The sequence below is a fragment of the Branchiostoma belcheri genome, unplaced genomic scaffold, assembly GCF_001625305.1.
Source record: "Branchiostoma belcheri isolate BF01 breed outbred unplaced genomic scaffold, Haploidv18h27 scaffold6, whole genome shotgun sequence".
Classification (NCBI taxonomy): domain Eukaryota; kingdom Metazoa; phylum Chordata; class Leptocardii; order Amphioxiformes; family Branchiostomatidae; genus Branchiostoma; species Branchiostoma belcheri.
Genome location: NW_017804242.1, coordinates 7,309,347 through 7,326,803, shown reverse-complemented (window position 1 = coordinate 7,326,803; position 17,457 = coordinate 7,309,347). Strand labels below are relative to the sequence as shown.

Genomic DNA, 17,457 nt, shown 5'->3' with positions numbered 1-17,457 from the left:
GGGTGAAGCCCAGGAACCTGTACACAAACGCAATGAAGTCCTCAAAATCGTTAGCTATACTGCAACCAAAATGTATTCGTCCTCTGCGTTGGTGGCGGCATGAAATAGTGTGCTATCACCATGTCTAGTCATTAAATGTTGGAATATACAAACAAAAACGAAAACAAAATGCGTTTCCAACATCGTAGCGCCACAAAACATCACAATGAATAACACTGATATTTTTAAAGAGAAACTGACCTCGCTGCTGTCCACCCGTAAGGACTGTTGAGTCGAGCCCTTTGCGGTCCGGCTGACGTCATAAACAGACTGCCCTTCTTTGGAGACGAGGCCTTGATGTCGTCATCTTCTATGGCTCCTGACGTCATACCGAGGGGGTTGTAGGTGGCTAAAAAAGAAATAGCGACAAAACAAACTTGTCTTATAAATACTAACTTTCAATACTGTGCCCTAGACACAGTGGATCTATTAACCAGTACCCCTTGGACTTAAAAATATCATAGAACCAATGATTTAAAACGAAAATCAACAGTACCTTAAGAGTCATTGCACGAGAAAACCAGGCAGAACCAGGCAGAGGCCGGAAGATGGGGGTCGGCCAAATCGGCTCATACTTTGTATGTGAGATAGGTATGGTGAACTATTAACAGCCATATAGTTAAAACCCTCCAGCTATTTTTCGTTATGGAGTTCTGGGACCCCCCTCTGAGACCCTCAAAAATCTAACAATTTATGGCTGAAAATTACTGAAATTACAATGGATACCATGGTAATTCTGATAATGATATGAACATGGGGTTTCTTTTGTCACATAGCATGGGTCTTCTACTTTTACAAAACAAAAATTGAAGATGCAACATTGAATTTAAAAGGGTATACCAGGGGGTTACCAGAACCAATGAAATCAGAATTTTCATCTTTCTAAATTTTAGTCATTTTTAAGTAGTCTTTTCTCCGTGACGCGGCAATTTTGATAAACGGTTTTACCGTTGCTGGAGAGAGGAACATCTGCTGATTCTAAAACAAGTGTCGTTTAATTGGGCCACATATACCGCGGGCCGTGAACGAAGGGTCTTTATGGGGGGTTTTCGGGTTTTGGACCATAATAAATTAGGTAACAACGTCTCTTAACGGGGTAAATCATGGACACTTTTTGTACAGCTGCATGGGATCAATGGACAAATGTTAAAAAATGATGAAAATAATTAAAAATATTCATTGAGGCTCTACATGGGGGATATAAGGATACTTAAAAAGCAAATTAAACTGATTTTACACAATTTTATCACATTTTATTTCAAATGTCCATGAGTAAGTACCTTTCAAAATCAATTTTGTGCATTCACTTTATGCTAAATAGTATAAAGGCTATGTATGGGGGTTATCAGAACACCATGTGTAAAACTAGCTACCATATACACAAGCCACATGGTGCATACACGTAGATAGAAGGACTCCAAATGAACACTCTAGCAACAGGACTAAGAATATGAGACTTTTAAGCTAAACACAACCGTAAAAACAGGCCAATTCAACTGACGGCCACTGCAAAAATACACCCAGACCATCTAGGATCGCTGTATAAGTCAGGTCGGAAGATAGGAAGGTCTTTGAAATCCACTCATACTCAAGAGGGGTCTTTTTCCTACTACCATTGGCTTCTGAACAGTTAACAGTTTAGCATTTTCTATTTAGAATGGGCAGATCGTAAATGCCTTTAAGACCATATGGCACAAAGGTGATTACAAAAGACTGTAAAATAACACAGCTATCGAAATCATACATTCAATATAGTCTGGAAGTTGGTTTTAATCATATATATTATAATTGAGAATTTAAAAGTTTGCACGGCGTTCCAACAGTGCATTTTTGGAGACGCTCCTGCGAGCTTCGCAATTGCCCGCCTCTGGCATCTATTTTTTCAAAACTTATCTTTGCAAAAGTAAAACATAAATATGCAAAAAGGTCTTCCAGGGCTGGTTTGTACTGTCTTGTCCGGGGTGCGGGGGCATGGAAATTTTGAATGTATCAGGAGAGCTGTGCATATTTATTGTAAACGTCATTGACCATTACCTTGATTTAAATATTCTAATTGCTAATCATCTAAGTCAAACTAAGTCAATCATATTCATTTCATACTTAATTCTTACATTTTAAAACATATCATAATTATTATACGTCTGTGATCTATGATAAGTTAGTTCTTGAGTTGATAATAATTTACTTAGATGTAACATATCAATACTAACAACGACACTCATACACCTGCTAAAACCTGTCCTAGATATTAGTACAAATGCAGAATTGTTTTTTTTTCTTTCTGACTTGCCAAAGTCTCAAAAGTACACATGTCGAAAACTAAATTTTGTTAATGTGCGCACAATGGTCTGTAGAGAAAATGGTCTATGTTCAAAATAGGACCTGCTATAAGTAAATGAAAGTGTTTTGCTATGTGCTTTTAAATTGTTCTATTGTCTTCGATGTTCCCAAGCTTTTTGCTTTAGCACATTAGATCATGAAAGGAGACTTTTCATCTCTCTTAATTTTAGTTCCTCACAAACACCATACTTGCAGGATAGAGGATGTTTAGTTTCATTCAGAAACAAGTCTTGTCTAATTACTGGACCACACATAACACATAAATGGGCCATGGGGCTATTAGATCATACAAATCGATCAGATAAAATATCGCAATAAAGGGCAATATATGGACGTTTTTGTGTAGTTGAAGGAAAACCATGCATAGTACAAACCATGCATTGTCAAAAATGATACCTCTTTAAGGGGGCTCTGCATGGGGGGGGCATAAGGATACTTGAAAAATTAAATTAATCCAATGCTTGCATAATGACAATATCCAGCAATTTAGGCCTGAATTGTTATAAATATATCAAGGAATAGTCGATGATGGTACAGTCAATGATGGAGATACTCTTCTTATTTGAATTGATTGACATTATACTAGTATTGTTACATGATTCTAACTGGTCTGGAATTTTTTTTGGTAAAAATTTACTGCTGATTTTTTATAAGATGATGTATTTTTGATGAATTGGTTTCCTTATCTTATAAGCTGAGTAGAGCCAGATGTTCCTGTATATGTAAATGCTAACTAGTTCATTTCATCCGAAAATGGAAGCCTGAGTATGAGTATATTTGGCTAAGCTCTATTTTCAGTGGCCTTCAGTTGAATTTGCCTGTTTTAAGGTTAAACGCCTCATATTCTTAGTTCTATAGCTAGATTGTCCATTTGGAGTTCTTGTATCTACGAGTATGCAGGGTGTGGCTTGTGTATATGGTAGCTATTTTCACACACGGTGTTCTGATAACCCCCATACATAGCCTTTATACTACTTAGCACAAATTGAATGCACAAAATTGATTTTGAAAGGTACTTACTCATGGACATTTGGAATAAAATGTGATAAAATTGTGTAAAATCAGTTTAATTTGCTTTTTAAGTATCCTTATATCCCCCATGTAGAGCCTCAATGAATATTTTTAATTATTTTCATCATTTTTTAACATTTGTCCATTGATCCCATGCAGCTGTACAAAAAGTGTCCATGATTTACCCCGTAAAGAGACGTTGTTACCTAATTTATTATGGTCCAAAACCCGAAAAACCCCCATAAAGACCCTTCGTTCACGGCCCGCGGTATATGTGGCCCAATTAAACGACACTTGTTTTTGAATCAGCAGATGTTCCTCTCTCCAGCAACGGTAAAACCGTTTATCAAAATTGCCGCGTCACGGAGAAAAGGCTACTTAAAAATGACTAAAATTTAGAAAGATGAAAATTCTGATTTCATTGGTTCTGGTAACCCCCTGGTATACCCTTCTAAGTTCAATGTTGCATCTTCAATTTTTGTTTTGTAAAAGTAGAAGACCCATGCTATGTGACAAAAGAAACCCCATGTTCATATCATTATCAGAATTACCATGGTATCCATTGTAATTTCAGTAATTTTCAGCCATAAATTGTTAGATTTTTTAGGGTCTCAGAGGGGGGTCCCAGAACACCATAACGAAAAATAGCTGGAGGGTTTTAACTATATGGCTGTTAATAGTTCATCATACCTATCTCACATACAAAGTATGAGCCGATTTGGCCGACCCCCATCTTCCGGCCTCTGCCTGGTTTTCTCGTGCAATGACTCTTAAGGCACAAAAGATTCGCTTGAAAGCCAAATCATCAATATATTTTTTGTTGATCCAATGTAAAGCATACTCACACAGGTAGTCTAGGATATACGACATGTACATCACTTGGCTCCACCTCTTTTTAGCTCGAACCTAAAAATGGAAAGAGATAAAAGTTTAAACATAGTCCAAATCACTGTCTTTGTACAGCTTGGTTCATCAGCCAGAACGTATTCACTTTCAACAGGTCAAAATTATACATCAATTTTTACTTGTGAATGTACTTTCTTGATTCAGTAGTACTAATCCGTAAAGAATGTCCCACCCTTGAGTTGTCCTTAAGGTGGATGTTGAACGGCATCTTCCTCATGCCAACCCGCCAGGACAGCTGCAGCCCGTACGGTGTGTCCCACTTCTCACACTTCTCCTCACTGAACACGTCCTCCTCTAAAACAGGGGGGGTTGGGGGGCGACAAAAGAGTCAGTTGTTGACATTTTCAAATGACCCCTGCAGTTCAATAACAGGATGCTAGGTGGGATGCCGGCCCTTCAGGACAGTTGCAGTTTGTCCGGTGTGTCCCAAACATTTTGGGCGACGACAAAGGAGTTAGTTACAAACTTTTGTTAGAATAAGCACCTCTGTAGTTTAATGACAAGTTCCTAGGTGGAGTGCTGACTCGCTGGGACAGATGCAGTCTAAAACCGAAAATATACTGCCCTCTAAAAATATGCATAAGGATAAAAGAACAAGTTTTTAGAAAATAACAACAAAAAAACGTTCCTTCAGTCAGATTAGAGATGTTAGGTGGCTAAATGGTTTACCGCTTCTTTCCACCGTTTAAAGATATCTGTCATAAAATAAAAAGAAAAAAAAGAAAAAGAAATTCGAAGGCACTTGATGGTGGTTCTAATCGATCAGTCTTCCTACAACCCAACACCAAGCTTTTTTTTCTTTTCTTTTGTACGTCTTATGTTTTCTAAAACTGCTTGAGCAGCAGGCAAACATATATGGAAGTATCTACAACAATGTTCCATAGCAGAAGCCGTGCTATTGGTTTACGACACTTACTGGAAGATGTCCTCATTGTCTTGTCCACCAATGATAACAGCTGTAGTGCCCATCTTGAAGGCTGCCCCTGCTTGCAGCCACCGTCGAAGAAGACATGAGCTTCAAAATGGCGCTTCGCCTCGTCTTGAAGATCATTTGCGATCCCTCTCAGGGACAGGAGAAGCTGCTCCATTTCTTCTTCAGACTACAATAACGATAATGATTCAAGTTAGTAGGTTTGTCTACTAGTTATGAAGTTCAATCTTCCCCCCAAATTTTAATTTGTGGAAAACTGTCAAATAGTAAGGAATATAACAAAAGAAGTATACCACAAATGCACGGATACCATTATAAAACAACTTTAAAAGCTTCCAGTGTGTTTAATTTTTTATGAACAAAACAGTAAATATTGTCCAACACATGGTTTAACCCTTAAGGATTAACAAGGGTTAAACATGCATATGTAAAAGGAACAGTTTAAACTCAAGGTGTGTGTGTGTTTGTGTGTGTGTGTGTGTGTGTGTGCGTGTGTGTGTGTGCGTGTGTGTGTGTGCGTGTGTGTGTGTGCGTGTGTGTGTGTGTGTGTGTGTGTGTGTGTGTGTGTGTGTGTGTGTGTGTTTAAGTGAGTGAGCGAGTGAGTGATTGAGCGAGTGAGAGAGTGAGTGAGTGAGAGAGAGAGTGAGTAAGTGAGTAAACGAGTGAGTGAGTAGGATGTTGAGTGTGTGTGTGTGTGTGTTTGTATTTTGTGTTATTGTGAGCATGATTTAATGCTCAATCCAAATCACCCAAACTGACACTTGGAAATTCTATTATATTAAAAAAACGAGTCATAATAAGAAATATTTGAATCTATTACAACACGTACTTCGTGGTACATGGTACTGCAGATGTACACGCATGCGTTCTTGACAATCTTGGTCCGTTCCTTGAACTGTTTCTTGTTGTTGTAGCGGGTCTTTCTGCTGAGGATCAGCCACTGTTCCAGGAAGATGTTGTTGTATCCTGGCAACCAGAAAATCTAAACAAAGAAAATGACTTCTGTTATCAGCCATTGTCAAGTGTCCATGTGATGCAGCTAATATATTCAAGCATCCAAATACAAATTCAGGGCAGCAAAACAGGACATTAAAAGTCCATGTTTGCCATTCTCCAATCAATTATAGTAAGGTGAATCAATCATATCCAATGGCATGCTGATGTCTGTGAAGCAAAAATGCAAAGAAAGTATAGCTGTTTGTATCATAGGCTGTTACTAGTGGGCGCTACCTAAAAACTAGAGAAAAGGGATGCTTCATGTAGCTTCTTTTGGGCTATATCAAACACTTCATGTATGAAATAATGACAAAATGTGTTATGAAATGACAATACATTTCAATAGCAGACAGAATTCCTCATACAGAATAGTGTTTTCTTTCGCCCCACTGAAATTGCCTTGCAATCCTTTAAATAGCAATGTTGTATTTATGTGACCCATAACTGAATACTATTCATGATGTGTGAATTTTAAAAAATGTAAATAATTCTTTTAAAAGCAATAAGATTATTCAATATGCACTACAATTACTATTTATTCGTATTTAATTGCTCAATGGCCCCTTAACGATCGGTGCCACAGTAGAAAGGAAGTGCAAATTGAAAATTTAAAAGAATACCTTAGAATCTTTCTCTAGAACGTTTGTCGGGCTCCTAGCTAGGAAACTCCAGATGGAGATCAGCTGTGCCAGGAACAGGCACACTGCTGCCGGAATGCCCCAAGCGTAGCTATGGCATAAAATAGACATCTTTGTACAGGCAAAAACTTAATACGTAGCGTTAACAAGTAAGTAGTTTAGATTCTATCATAGTCTAGGCATACGTTTTAAGCACACATGAATGAACTTCTATTAAACTTTGTGCGATTTCTTGTCTAGAGATATTCGTATGCATTTTTTTTATTCCAACATGTAATCACCAGACGTGGTGACGGCACACTCAAGTTTATTCAACTCATATTATTGCCGCCACCAACACAAATACAAGACAGGATAATACATTTACACCTGAGCTAAGTGAGGAAAGTCGTGTAAAGTGCATTTCCCAAGGGCACAAGATCGGTGGCATGTCAGGACTCGAACCCGGGACTCTTATGCATTAAAGAGTTTGTAAATTAAAATGTAAATACCTTCTTTGTTGTGGCTACAATGCACGCCTCAGAAGTAACGTTTACAGGTATTGTTTAGGTTTTATTGCAGCCTATACATGGGCATTTATGCACGCATAAATTAAACATCCATGGCGAATAAGTGAACTTCTATTACACTTTGTGCGATTTGTTTTGTCAATAATGCATTGTACATTTGGTGAATACAAACTGTAGTGTAACAGTAAATACCTACCTTGCAGTGTCCGCTATGCACGCCTCAGTAGGTATGAATACTTCACAGATGGGAACAATGAAGGCGAACAGGTAGGCAAAAACCGTGGCTAGAAGATAAGAACAGGCTTTATTTATAACTTCTAAGTATTAATACCTACACTATGCATCAAGATGTATGAGGTGGATACATTTACAAATACTGTGATACTATACCATGGCAGTCACCAGTCAGCATCGCTTTACAGTGTATATGAAAAGTGGACTATAATTACACTATTGTATATAAATACGTCTTTATGTCTATTCTGTACAAGTTAGACGTCCGTTTTTCTCTCTGCGCTATTGAGTGTGTGTGTGCGCGTGCGTGTGTGTATATGTGTGTGTGCGTGCATGTATGTATGTGTGTGCGTGTATGTGTGTGTGTTTGTGTGTACGTTTGTGTGTGAGTGTATGTGTGTGAGTGTATGTGTGTGCGTGTGTCTGTGTGTGTGTGTGTGTGTCTGTGAGTGTCTTTTGTGTGCGTGTAGGTGTGCATGCGTGTGTGTGTGTCTGTGTGCGTGTGCATGCGTGCGTGCGTGCGTGTATATAATGTGTCTGTGTCTGTGTCTGTGTGTGTGTGTGTGTGTGTATTCGTGTAAAAGAGCATTTTGTGTAATACATCCTGCAGTCAAATGGTCCTGGTCAAGAGAACACATGTTCTGTGCAAAGTCTACTGAGAGAAGACATGCTATTCTATAATACTAGTATATCAAGTCAAAGGTGACTCACAAAGAAGTAGCGGCACGGCAAAGCCCACGTGGTAGATACAGATGCTGCAGGCGAACATGCAGAAGACGTAGGCCCCAAAACTGGTGAAGATGTTGACCAGGAATGAGTTTATGGCAGGGTGGGACATGTTAATCTGTGACCACGCAGTCCAGCTCCACATTACCTAAGAATTAAAGTAATGGATTTTTATGTAGATAACAATGGGGTCATGAATTGATGTTGCGCAACAGTGATGTACAAGTAGTGGGCTTCCATCACGTGGTGAACACGGGCGGGGCACGACCTGTCTTAGCCAATCACAGTGTGAGCTTGATCCGCCCTAACCAATCGCAGTGCAGATCTACACGTGCTCCTAAATTTGCCGCGTCTTTCAGAATTTCTCGGCCCACTCGGACGAACCACGGTAGCGACCAGTGGGAAAAGAAGTTTCCATTGTTAATTTTTGTATATTGTAAAGATCGTTAATTTTGTAACAAAAAAATCATATTAAGAACTGTCATCCATTTAGCATTATCGACATCGTTCTCCCGTCGTAAACAGAAATATTATTTTAATGAAAATATTGCAAACATACTGAGTGATTTTAATTTTAATATTACACATGTCTTAGCTGGAAATCTCAGAATATAGAGAAATGTAAAGGTTATTTTATGCATCCGCACATAATGTAGTTAAAATGTATTTAAAGTATGACAAACCTCTGCCTTGCCTATCTTGAATGTGTAAACGTACAGCGTCACCACTGCAGGCGTTAGAAGTAGTTTCAAGAAGCTTGTGATCATCCCAGACCTCCAGCGGGCGTCTTTATCCGGCCTGGTCCTCTGGAACTTCTTCTCCTTGTCCTCTTCTTCGTCGTCGTTGTCGTCGTCGGCTTCGTTCGGGTCTTTTCGGGATTCTTCGTCTCCCTCTTCGGTGGCGTCCCATCTTCGTGTCTGTAGTTTTTGCACGACGGGCGCCCAGGCTAGGGAGAGTAGCAACACGGACAGAGGAACCTTCCAGCCGGAGTTCTGGTCTAAATCGGCCGTGAAATACACAATAACACCGAAGGACCCTATTGCCAGTATCGTCGACACCAGGAAGGCAAGTAGCCATTTCCAAGACGCGGGTCGATCTTCTTTCGGACGGATGAATTTGTACACCTCGAAGACAAGTTGGAAGACTATTTGAACGATGTAGATGCTGTTCATGAGCAGGATACCGAGAGCGCTGCGTGTTGTGGACAACGCTTCTATCACCATCAGACACAGCGCGAACACCTCTGCTACACTTGCTATGAAGCCCTAGAAATATTAATTGAAACAAACAATCGTGGGGTCTTATGGCGTTACGGCGGAGTGCTCGACTCAGAACCAAGAGGTCCCGGGTTCGAGTCCAGATATATACCAACGACCTTGAGCCCCTGGAAAAGGGGCACAAGATCGTAGTGATGCAGTGATATGTGATGCTGGCTGTGTACATGAGATGTTCCCACTGAATCAAAACCATTTGTACAATGATTGAGTCAAAGTTTTAAAATGGAGGAACATTTTTTTTTCGGCCCGCCTTTTTTTTTTGCCCGCTCGCATTAGATTTGGAGTCTGCAGAGGATGTCATCCATGAAATTTACTTGCTGTGATTAACTTGCCTATCAAGACATGTTCCACATATCCAACTCATCATGGTGGCTTCGATTATCCTATAATGGGTTATCATTGACTAGTACACTATAATAAATGTAGCGCTGTGGCGTTCTACTTTGGATTGGTGGTGTTTTTATTGTTATTCTTAAGTAGGAGAAGCGTGATACTAATCAGCTCATTTTGTTATCTCATTTACATAATGACGTCACTTCAATTTGCATGTTGGTTTGATTACACACGCCAGTAGATAAGTCTAGAGGCCATAACTCCGTGACATTTACAGAATCTGTCCTTGAGCATATCGGTGCAATCCCCTTGTTTGTACAAGAGGCTCTTAAGATTATTGATGACCGTAAATTAGTAGTCCTTAAATCTAATCTCAAAGCAGATGTTAGGCTTTATCTCGGTGTGTTAGACTACCTTTGCGCCAGACGGCGACGCTAATTTCCGTCTCGTAAACGGTCGATGCCATATCGCAGAACGGCTAACTTTAAGTGTATCAGCACGGTCCATCCACACCGTGATGTTTTGTGGCGTACAGGTTACGGTATAGGTTAGGGTTTTAGAGCTATATACTTTCGGACCTGGGTTCGAATCCGAGGTTGTGCGTTTTGTTTTTTTCACTAATGTTTACAATTCTACACGACCCTCCCTTATATTTACAATTAGAATATTGCTTTTTATAGTATATATTACTTTTTATTCGTTTTTGGACCTCAAAAAAGTTATGTTACGCTCGGATATGTTGCATCGACCATTCAGCGAAATGACATCGACCGTTTCAAATGGCTTCAACCGTTTACGAGACGGAAAAATGCGACGGGGACGAAAGTTTCCGACCGTACATGAAACAAAATTAAACTTTCGTGGTGCCGACAATGGTGTTTTAGGGATTTTTAAAAATTGCACTAAATTTGTGAATTATGGGTAATTGAGTATAAAAAATAAAAAAAAGTTAATTTCTTTATACCTAAACTATACTTAAAGTCTTTTTCATATGCATCTTATACCTAGTCGTCGAAAACTATTAGAATCAGTGATCTTGCGTAATATATCGAACGATTATTGGCTAAAATATGGCGCTCCGAAATCCCTAAAACTATCCACTTTTCTAACGAAATAAAAAGAAATCACCCACTTTGCGCAAAAATTACCGTTGAATGTATATAAAGACTATAATTTTATTTTATTTCAATGAAAGTTTTCCTTCGATACTATTTTATTTATTTTCAAATGTTTTACGGTTAGCCCAAAATTGCGTCTTGTGACCCGCAATGGGAAAGAATGCCGTAGTGACAGACCGCCTCGCAGAAACGATGACCCTTGTTTCACCTGTACATTGTTATGACCCCAGTCTGTAATCAGTCTTTACAAGTAGGGCAAACGTCTGTAATGTTGACTATGTAAACAACCCTCCCGTCACCTTATCTCAGCCAAAGCTAATACAAACACCTCAGTCCTTCAAACTAGGAGCACGTGGACACGGATCAACATTTGCTAGCAAATGCAAATCATTTCCCCTACGTTTACTCGTATAAAATTGTAACAGGGATGCTTTCTTGTATTTTTTCCGATTATTGGTCCATTTTAACATCAACAACCTAATCACATTCAAAAGTAATAGATATGGGTAAATTATTCAAATGGCCGCATGTATAAAATATATATACATAAAGACCTACATTTACACAAAATTAATAGTTCGTTATACCGTTATATCCGTGAAACTCTAACGACAAAATAGTGATGTTGTACCACAAGTACTTAGTCAAATGCTACGGAAAAACTGCTAGATCCTCTTAGACCTAACATCAACAACCTAATCACATTCAAAAGTAATAGAAATGTGTAAATTATTCAAATGGCCGCATGTATAAAATATATATACATAAAGACCTACATTTACACAAAATTAATAGTTCGTTATACCGTTATATCCGTGAAACTCTAACGACAAAATAGTGATGTTGTACCACAAGTACTTAGTCAAATGCTACGGAAAAACTGCTAGATCCTCTTAGTTTAAAAAGTATTTAGAAAAAGCTTATTTAGTTGGTAGAATCTATAACTAATGAGTCTAGGTTTTGTTTTACTTTTGATTCAACATCAAGATCATCACGCTTCCAGACGGTCAGTGGATCACACATCTGGCAAAGGTGACCAGGTCGACTGAAAATTTATGGTGAGTTCTTTTCTTGTGTTTGAAAAAAAAAACTTTTAAGTTTAAAAACGCTTTGTCTCATTTTAACAGTGTTTTCATTATGTTCCTAGATAAAGAATAAAAGTGTTTAAGTTAGTAGAATATTCCTTGATCAGTGACGCTTTTTCAAAGGTAGAAAAACGTACGTCCAAATTTTGGATGTCAACTGTACATCTCCGCAAGGAGGCGGGGGAGGCCAGAAGATCTCGACCTAGTTTTGTGTTCTCGCGAGACTAGGTCACTCCGTGATCAAGATGTTCAGTTGACATCGAAAATGTGGAGGTACGCGTTGCTACTTTGCAAAAACAGTCAATGATTAATGAATATTCTACTAACTGATAATTCTACGTGACTGATGAACATCTTTAATATTAAGTGTTCAAGTACTCACAACTCCCAGAGCCAGCAAAGAAGGCCATGGAAACGACACACTGAAGCCGGTGATCCAAAAACATCGCAGGAAAATCAGTCCGTACGGAATCATCAGGACCAGGAGTAACATGTTCACTATGGGCTCCGGCGGCTCGTCATCACACGGGTCAAAGATCCGTATAGGCCGCGAAGTTGTGGGTACGGTGACAGGAACAGCCGTTACTGTTACTGAATGAATGAAAGACATTTATTGTACACACATACCCACTGGGTTAACCGTTGTCATGCTGACATTCCTTGCACAATATTTTTTAAATAATTTCATGTCTTAATTAGATCATAGCCCCCCAAACTTTTTTGCCCTGCGGTGGCATAGTTACTTCCGCATTCGTTGCGTTTCGCTGTGGTGTGATGCGTTGCAGGAGAAATACCCCCAAATCGTACCAATACAGGGTGTTATATGGATGGAACTGTATGTGCAGAACAACAATTGTTCGTGCTCAGAAAGTACAGGTCACAGTAAAAAGATGGTATCCTGGTAACGCTAAATATATACATCGTCAAGTAACTACGTACATCAAAATCTAGTAACTATAAGTAAGTAAATTCGGTTTCTTCTCGTTTCTTAGTAATGGCAAAAAGCTTAAGGTAACAACAGGTGTTTTGTTACAGAAGGTTTGTCTAAGTTCATTAGAAATATAAATTCATCTGTACAGTTTAGATGTATGAAGAAGGGAACATAGATTGTATCAGATTATAAATATCTACCCTCTCTTTGTGGTATAGTTGTTACATTATATTACAAAATGTTTCTCATATTATCATGAAAGTTCATCTGAGTTGGTAGTAATCATAGTAAAACGTTAAACTTTATTCCAACAGACAGTAAACCGTAACTCTCGCGAGATCACGTTGTGAAGTGATTGGTCATTAATTATCCTGATGAAGGCGACAGTGGTCGTTGAAAATTTGATCTCTCTGTAAACTGTGTGTTGGAATAAAGTTTAACGTTTTAATAAAATGTTTCCCATCCTTAATTCTTTATATTAGATAACAGTATTGTATTAAATTCATATCTTCAGTTATTATTTTTATATATACTATTGTTTCATTATTGTTATTTTGTGTTCATTTTGCCTATGTTTGAATTATTTTGCTAACAATTCCTTATGTATATATGTATTATTTCATATCAATTTCATTTTATTTCTATTTTATGTATACTACTGTTTCATTATTGTTATTGTATCATTTTGCCCATGTTTGAATTATTTTGCTAACAATTCCTTATGTATGCATGTATTATTTCAATTCAATTATGTTTAGTTTTGGTAAGTATAGAGGAGGAGGGCTTAGCATAAGCTAAATAAGCTTTTTTCCTTCCTCCTGCACCTTTTTTATTTATATTATTAGTGTATTATGTATAATTTTATTGCTGTTGTGCAAATAAACAAACAAACCATACCTGGCGAGTTAGTAGGTGCTTGTACACGGCTTCTGTTGAATCGCGCATCAGACAGGCACTCGGCTAAAGAGATGGTGGACACCTTGCTAGCAGTGAGGCATGCCAAGACGACTAGCCCGATAAAGATGGCCAGGAGGAGCTTCGCCACTTTAAGAAGCATGCTGGGTTCGTCGTCCATACTGGCGACTTTCTCCTTAGCTTTGTGCTCGACTGTAAGATCGACGTCTTCGAGGTCTGGGGCCGACTTGACGTCGTCTTGATGTGGTAGTCTCGACGCCATGATTGTAGAACTGACGACACAGAACTTGTTGGCAACCTGGAGTGGTGATCATTTGTAGAATGGTATAACCAACGTAACTGTTGTTATCATGGGTGCAGACATGTAACAACGAAATAGACTTTTCAACTCTCAAAGGAAAAGAGGAGCAGTAAATAACATGCATGATGTACAAAATGACTAATAAACTTCTGGACGTCTCAACTACTAAGTACTTAATACCAGCCCAAAAGAGAACAAGAAATAGCCATGCCTTCAAGTACCAGAGTTATCAACCAAGGATTGAGGTGTTCAAGAATTCATTCTTTTCTCGAACTATAGCAGAGTGGAACTTTCTGTCACCAAGTACATTAGGGACATTGTCATTAGATAGCTTTAAACAATGTCTAGAGTTAGATGTTCAAGGGTTAGGTGTAACAAGTCAAACATAGGTGTAACGTAGCCAGCTGCCGCCGCGCCGCGTGCCTGCGAAGCCGAAAGGCGGTTATACCGGCAATACAGATACAGATACAAAAATCTTTAACGTATCTTCTCTAAATTTATGTGTAGATTGTTCTAGGTTAATGTTTGTTTAACAAAATTTCTTCAAAATATGCGAAAGGGGTATAGAACAGGTGATATCACCCTTTTCTTCACTTATAATTACCCCCAATATGCAACTTATTTCAACATGGATTAACATTAGAAAGCTAGGTAGTAGTATTATAGGATGTTCGACTTTTCACTTCATGATCTGTCTTCCTTGTATAAAATTGTATACGTTAGAATGACAGGTACGTGAAGATCTGACTACTACTTTATAACAGCATCTTTGTATCTGTCAGGCTTATAAATACACCGATAAAAGCTCTCAATGTATGTGTTTGTTTAAAAAACATAAGTTTAATACTGCACTTTGCCTTACATGCAACTGGCCGATAAAATTGTTTTACAATAAACTTTTTACTTAACTTGAGTACAACAATTTACACGAAATTGAAAGTAATACCAACTTAAAAAGTGACGTCGCTTGCAGTACAGTATAAATATTTGCGAAAGCTGTTGGCTCTGGCGGAGCATAGTACTTTACATACTATTGTTCAAATCCTAAACAAGGTGCCATGTATAGACCGCCACAATAAATTTAAGAATTTAATGTATTATTTTTTTCATTATGACGACGAAATAGAAATTGATCACGATTCACAAGGAAAGAATCATTAATTTCAATCTAATACAACGTTACTGTATTATGTTAGAAATGTCATGAGATGTACGTTTGGTTAAAAAAGGATGCCGTTTACTAGATCAGTGTACCTGTAACAGTGTGGGGATTATAGGTGCTACCGACTGACCCGAGCGACGGGTCCAGACCTTTTCAGCCGAGCGGTTAGAGCGTCTGACTGGTGCCCCAGAGGTCGTGAGTTAGAACCCCGGCCCGGGACCAGTGGGTTTTTATCTGTTTCTCCTGTTTTTTACATACCTTTTAGAGAACTTCTCTAATGCCTTTATGAAACTCTTGTGGAGGGAGCTATGGGCCAGTTGCTGGCCTGAGCATTTTGCCAGGTAGGCAGGCTCTAATGCCTAAAAGCCTAGTGAGCCGATTCAGTAAAGAAAACTTTGTTAGTCTAACTGACCTACCTGGCTCCCCCACCCCATAAGTAAACTTATTATCGGCACTGTTTACAGCATGGGAACGTGCCTAGTAAGGCGTGAACAGTTCTCACCAGGCTGGGTGTTTTGACTACTCTCCAAGCAGAGGTTTGGGTTTTGGGGTTATTTTTGGAGTGTTTTTAGGCTTTTTTTTATCGGGGTTTCTCTTTTGCACTAAAATCTTTTTCTCATTATTGCAAGTTAAAAGCCTCTCCAAAAAAGCACCCCTATACTGGTTGAATTAGACAGAATAGGGGTCCAACTTATGGCATAGGAGGTCCCATAAGAGGCCCCCATGCTCAAATAGTCTAGTGAGAGCTCAGCTAATTAGCTTTATCACATTTATTTGATATGAAAATGGTGTGCATTGTGATAATTTAACCTGTTTGTACCGTGATCTGTGTTGGATCCCTAACCCTGCCTTATGCTATTATTCTGTATGATGGCGTTATCCGCACATGTACATTATTTAGCTTTGTTAGATCTTTAGTTGTAGAAGACCATACAAACGTTCCTGTACTTTTTTGATGTGTCAATAAAAAATCTACAGTATATGCTATATGCTATTGCCCAAGGAAACAAGAACGGGGGCATGGCAGGATTTGAACCGAGGACCTTTTGGTTCCAAGCCGAGCCAAAAGCTCTGCCGTTACGCCACACGGCTACGTGTCATGTTCCGGAACCGTGCCTGGGGCAAGTTTACGTTCTACATGCCTGATTCTTAGCCCTGTCAGGTTTCAGAAATGGCTGGGAAGAGTAAAAATTGGCCAAGGGGAGTTGGTCTGCTGTATACAAGTGCATTTGCCGCTGCGGACAGACTTCCATGGCACGGTTCCGGATACCATGATGTTTAAGAACGCTCATTAAGCAAAGGTTTTGCTGCAAAAATAAACACACGTCCTCTATAGCCAGAGCTTCTCTGCTTCATAATGCTAGAATGTCCGTTTTAGGTATTTCTTATGACTGGTACAATTAAACTGTAAGAAACAGGAGGAGCGAGTAGAAACAGATAAAAAACCCTGGTCCCGGGCCGGTGTTCGAACCCACGACCAAGCCCGGGCACCAGTCCACATGCCGACGCTCTAACGGTTCGACTAAAAGGTCTAGACCCATCGGCCGGGTTAGTTAGTAGCTCTTACAAACTCCCCACTGTTACACTAACCCCAGCCTGGGATCAGAGGATTTTTATCTGTTTCTACTTGCTCCTCCTGTTTCTTACAAAACATTGCACGTACGCACACATACCAAGAAGAGGAGAAGAAAAAATATAACCAACCTGAAAAAATCCACGCTAGGTCGAAGAACTTCGAGCTGGCAACACGGGCGACACTGCTTAGTAGAGGCGTGAAACCATGCAGTCACTAAGATATTAACAAGACCAGATACGACTTGCAAACAATACGTAGATGAAAGATCCCGCCTACATCCGAACCGACTACAGTCTCACCGGCGATGCAGTTTTAACGTACTTTCTAAACTACGTCCGAACGCCTCAGGCACCTCCTCGGTCTAGTTCTACATTCATGTAGTGCCAATGTTCTACGTCTACCTGCGGAAATGCTATGTGTAAACGTGTA

At 39.2% G+C, this 17,457-nt stretch overlaps 2 protein-coding genes across 2 annotated transcripts in view; both read right to left on the bottom strand.

Moving 5' to 3' along the window:
- The window catches only part of LOC109482515, a 19,647-nt gene extending 15,063 nt beyond the window's left edge, over nucleotides 1–4,584 (bottom strand). The window contains exons 1-3 of the mRNA XM_019785246.1: nucleotides 4,469–4,584; nucleotides 4,236–4,296; nucleotides 241–388 (exon numbers count right to left, since the gene is read on the bottom strand). Coding sequence (XP_019640805.1) covers nucleotides 241–388; nucleotides 4,236–4,296; nucleotides 4,469–4,513 — 254 coding nt within the window. The 5' untranslated portion in view covers nucleotides 4,514–4,584. The remainder of the gene's footprint in view (nucleotides 1–240; nucleotides 389–4,235; nucleotides 4,297–4,468) is intronic.
- A 536-nt stretch (nucleotides 4,585–5,120) lies between these two features.
- LOC109482331 lies at nucleotides 5,121–17,457 on the bottom strand. The gene is made up of 9 exons (XM_019785012.1): nucleotides 17,157–17,457; nucleotides 13,972–14,287; nucleotides 12,526–12,734; nucleotides 9,014–9,595; nucleotides 8,316–8,478; nucleotides 7,567–7,654; nucleotides 6,844–6,952; nucleotides 6,057–6,209; nucleotides 5,121–5,396 (listed from the first exon to the last, which is right to left on the bottom strand). The coding sequence occupies exons 2-9, from the start codon at nucleotides 14,249–14,251 to the stop codon at nucleotides 5,121–5,123; spliced, it is 1,860 nt and encodes a 619-aa protein (XP_019640571.1). The 5' UTR covers nucleotides 14,252–14,287; nucleotides 17,157–17,457.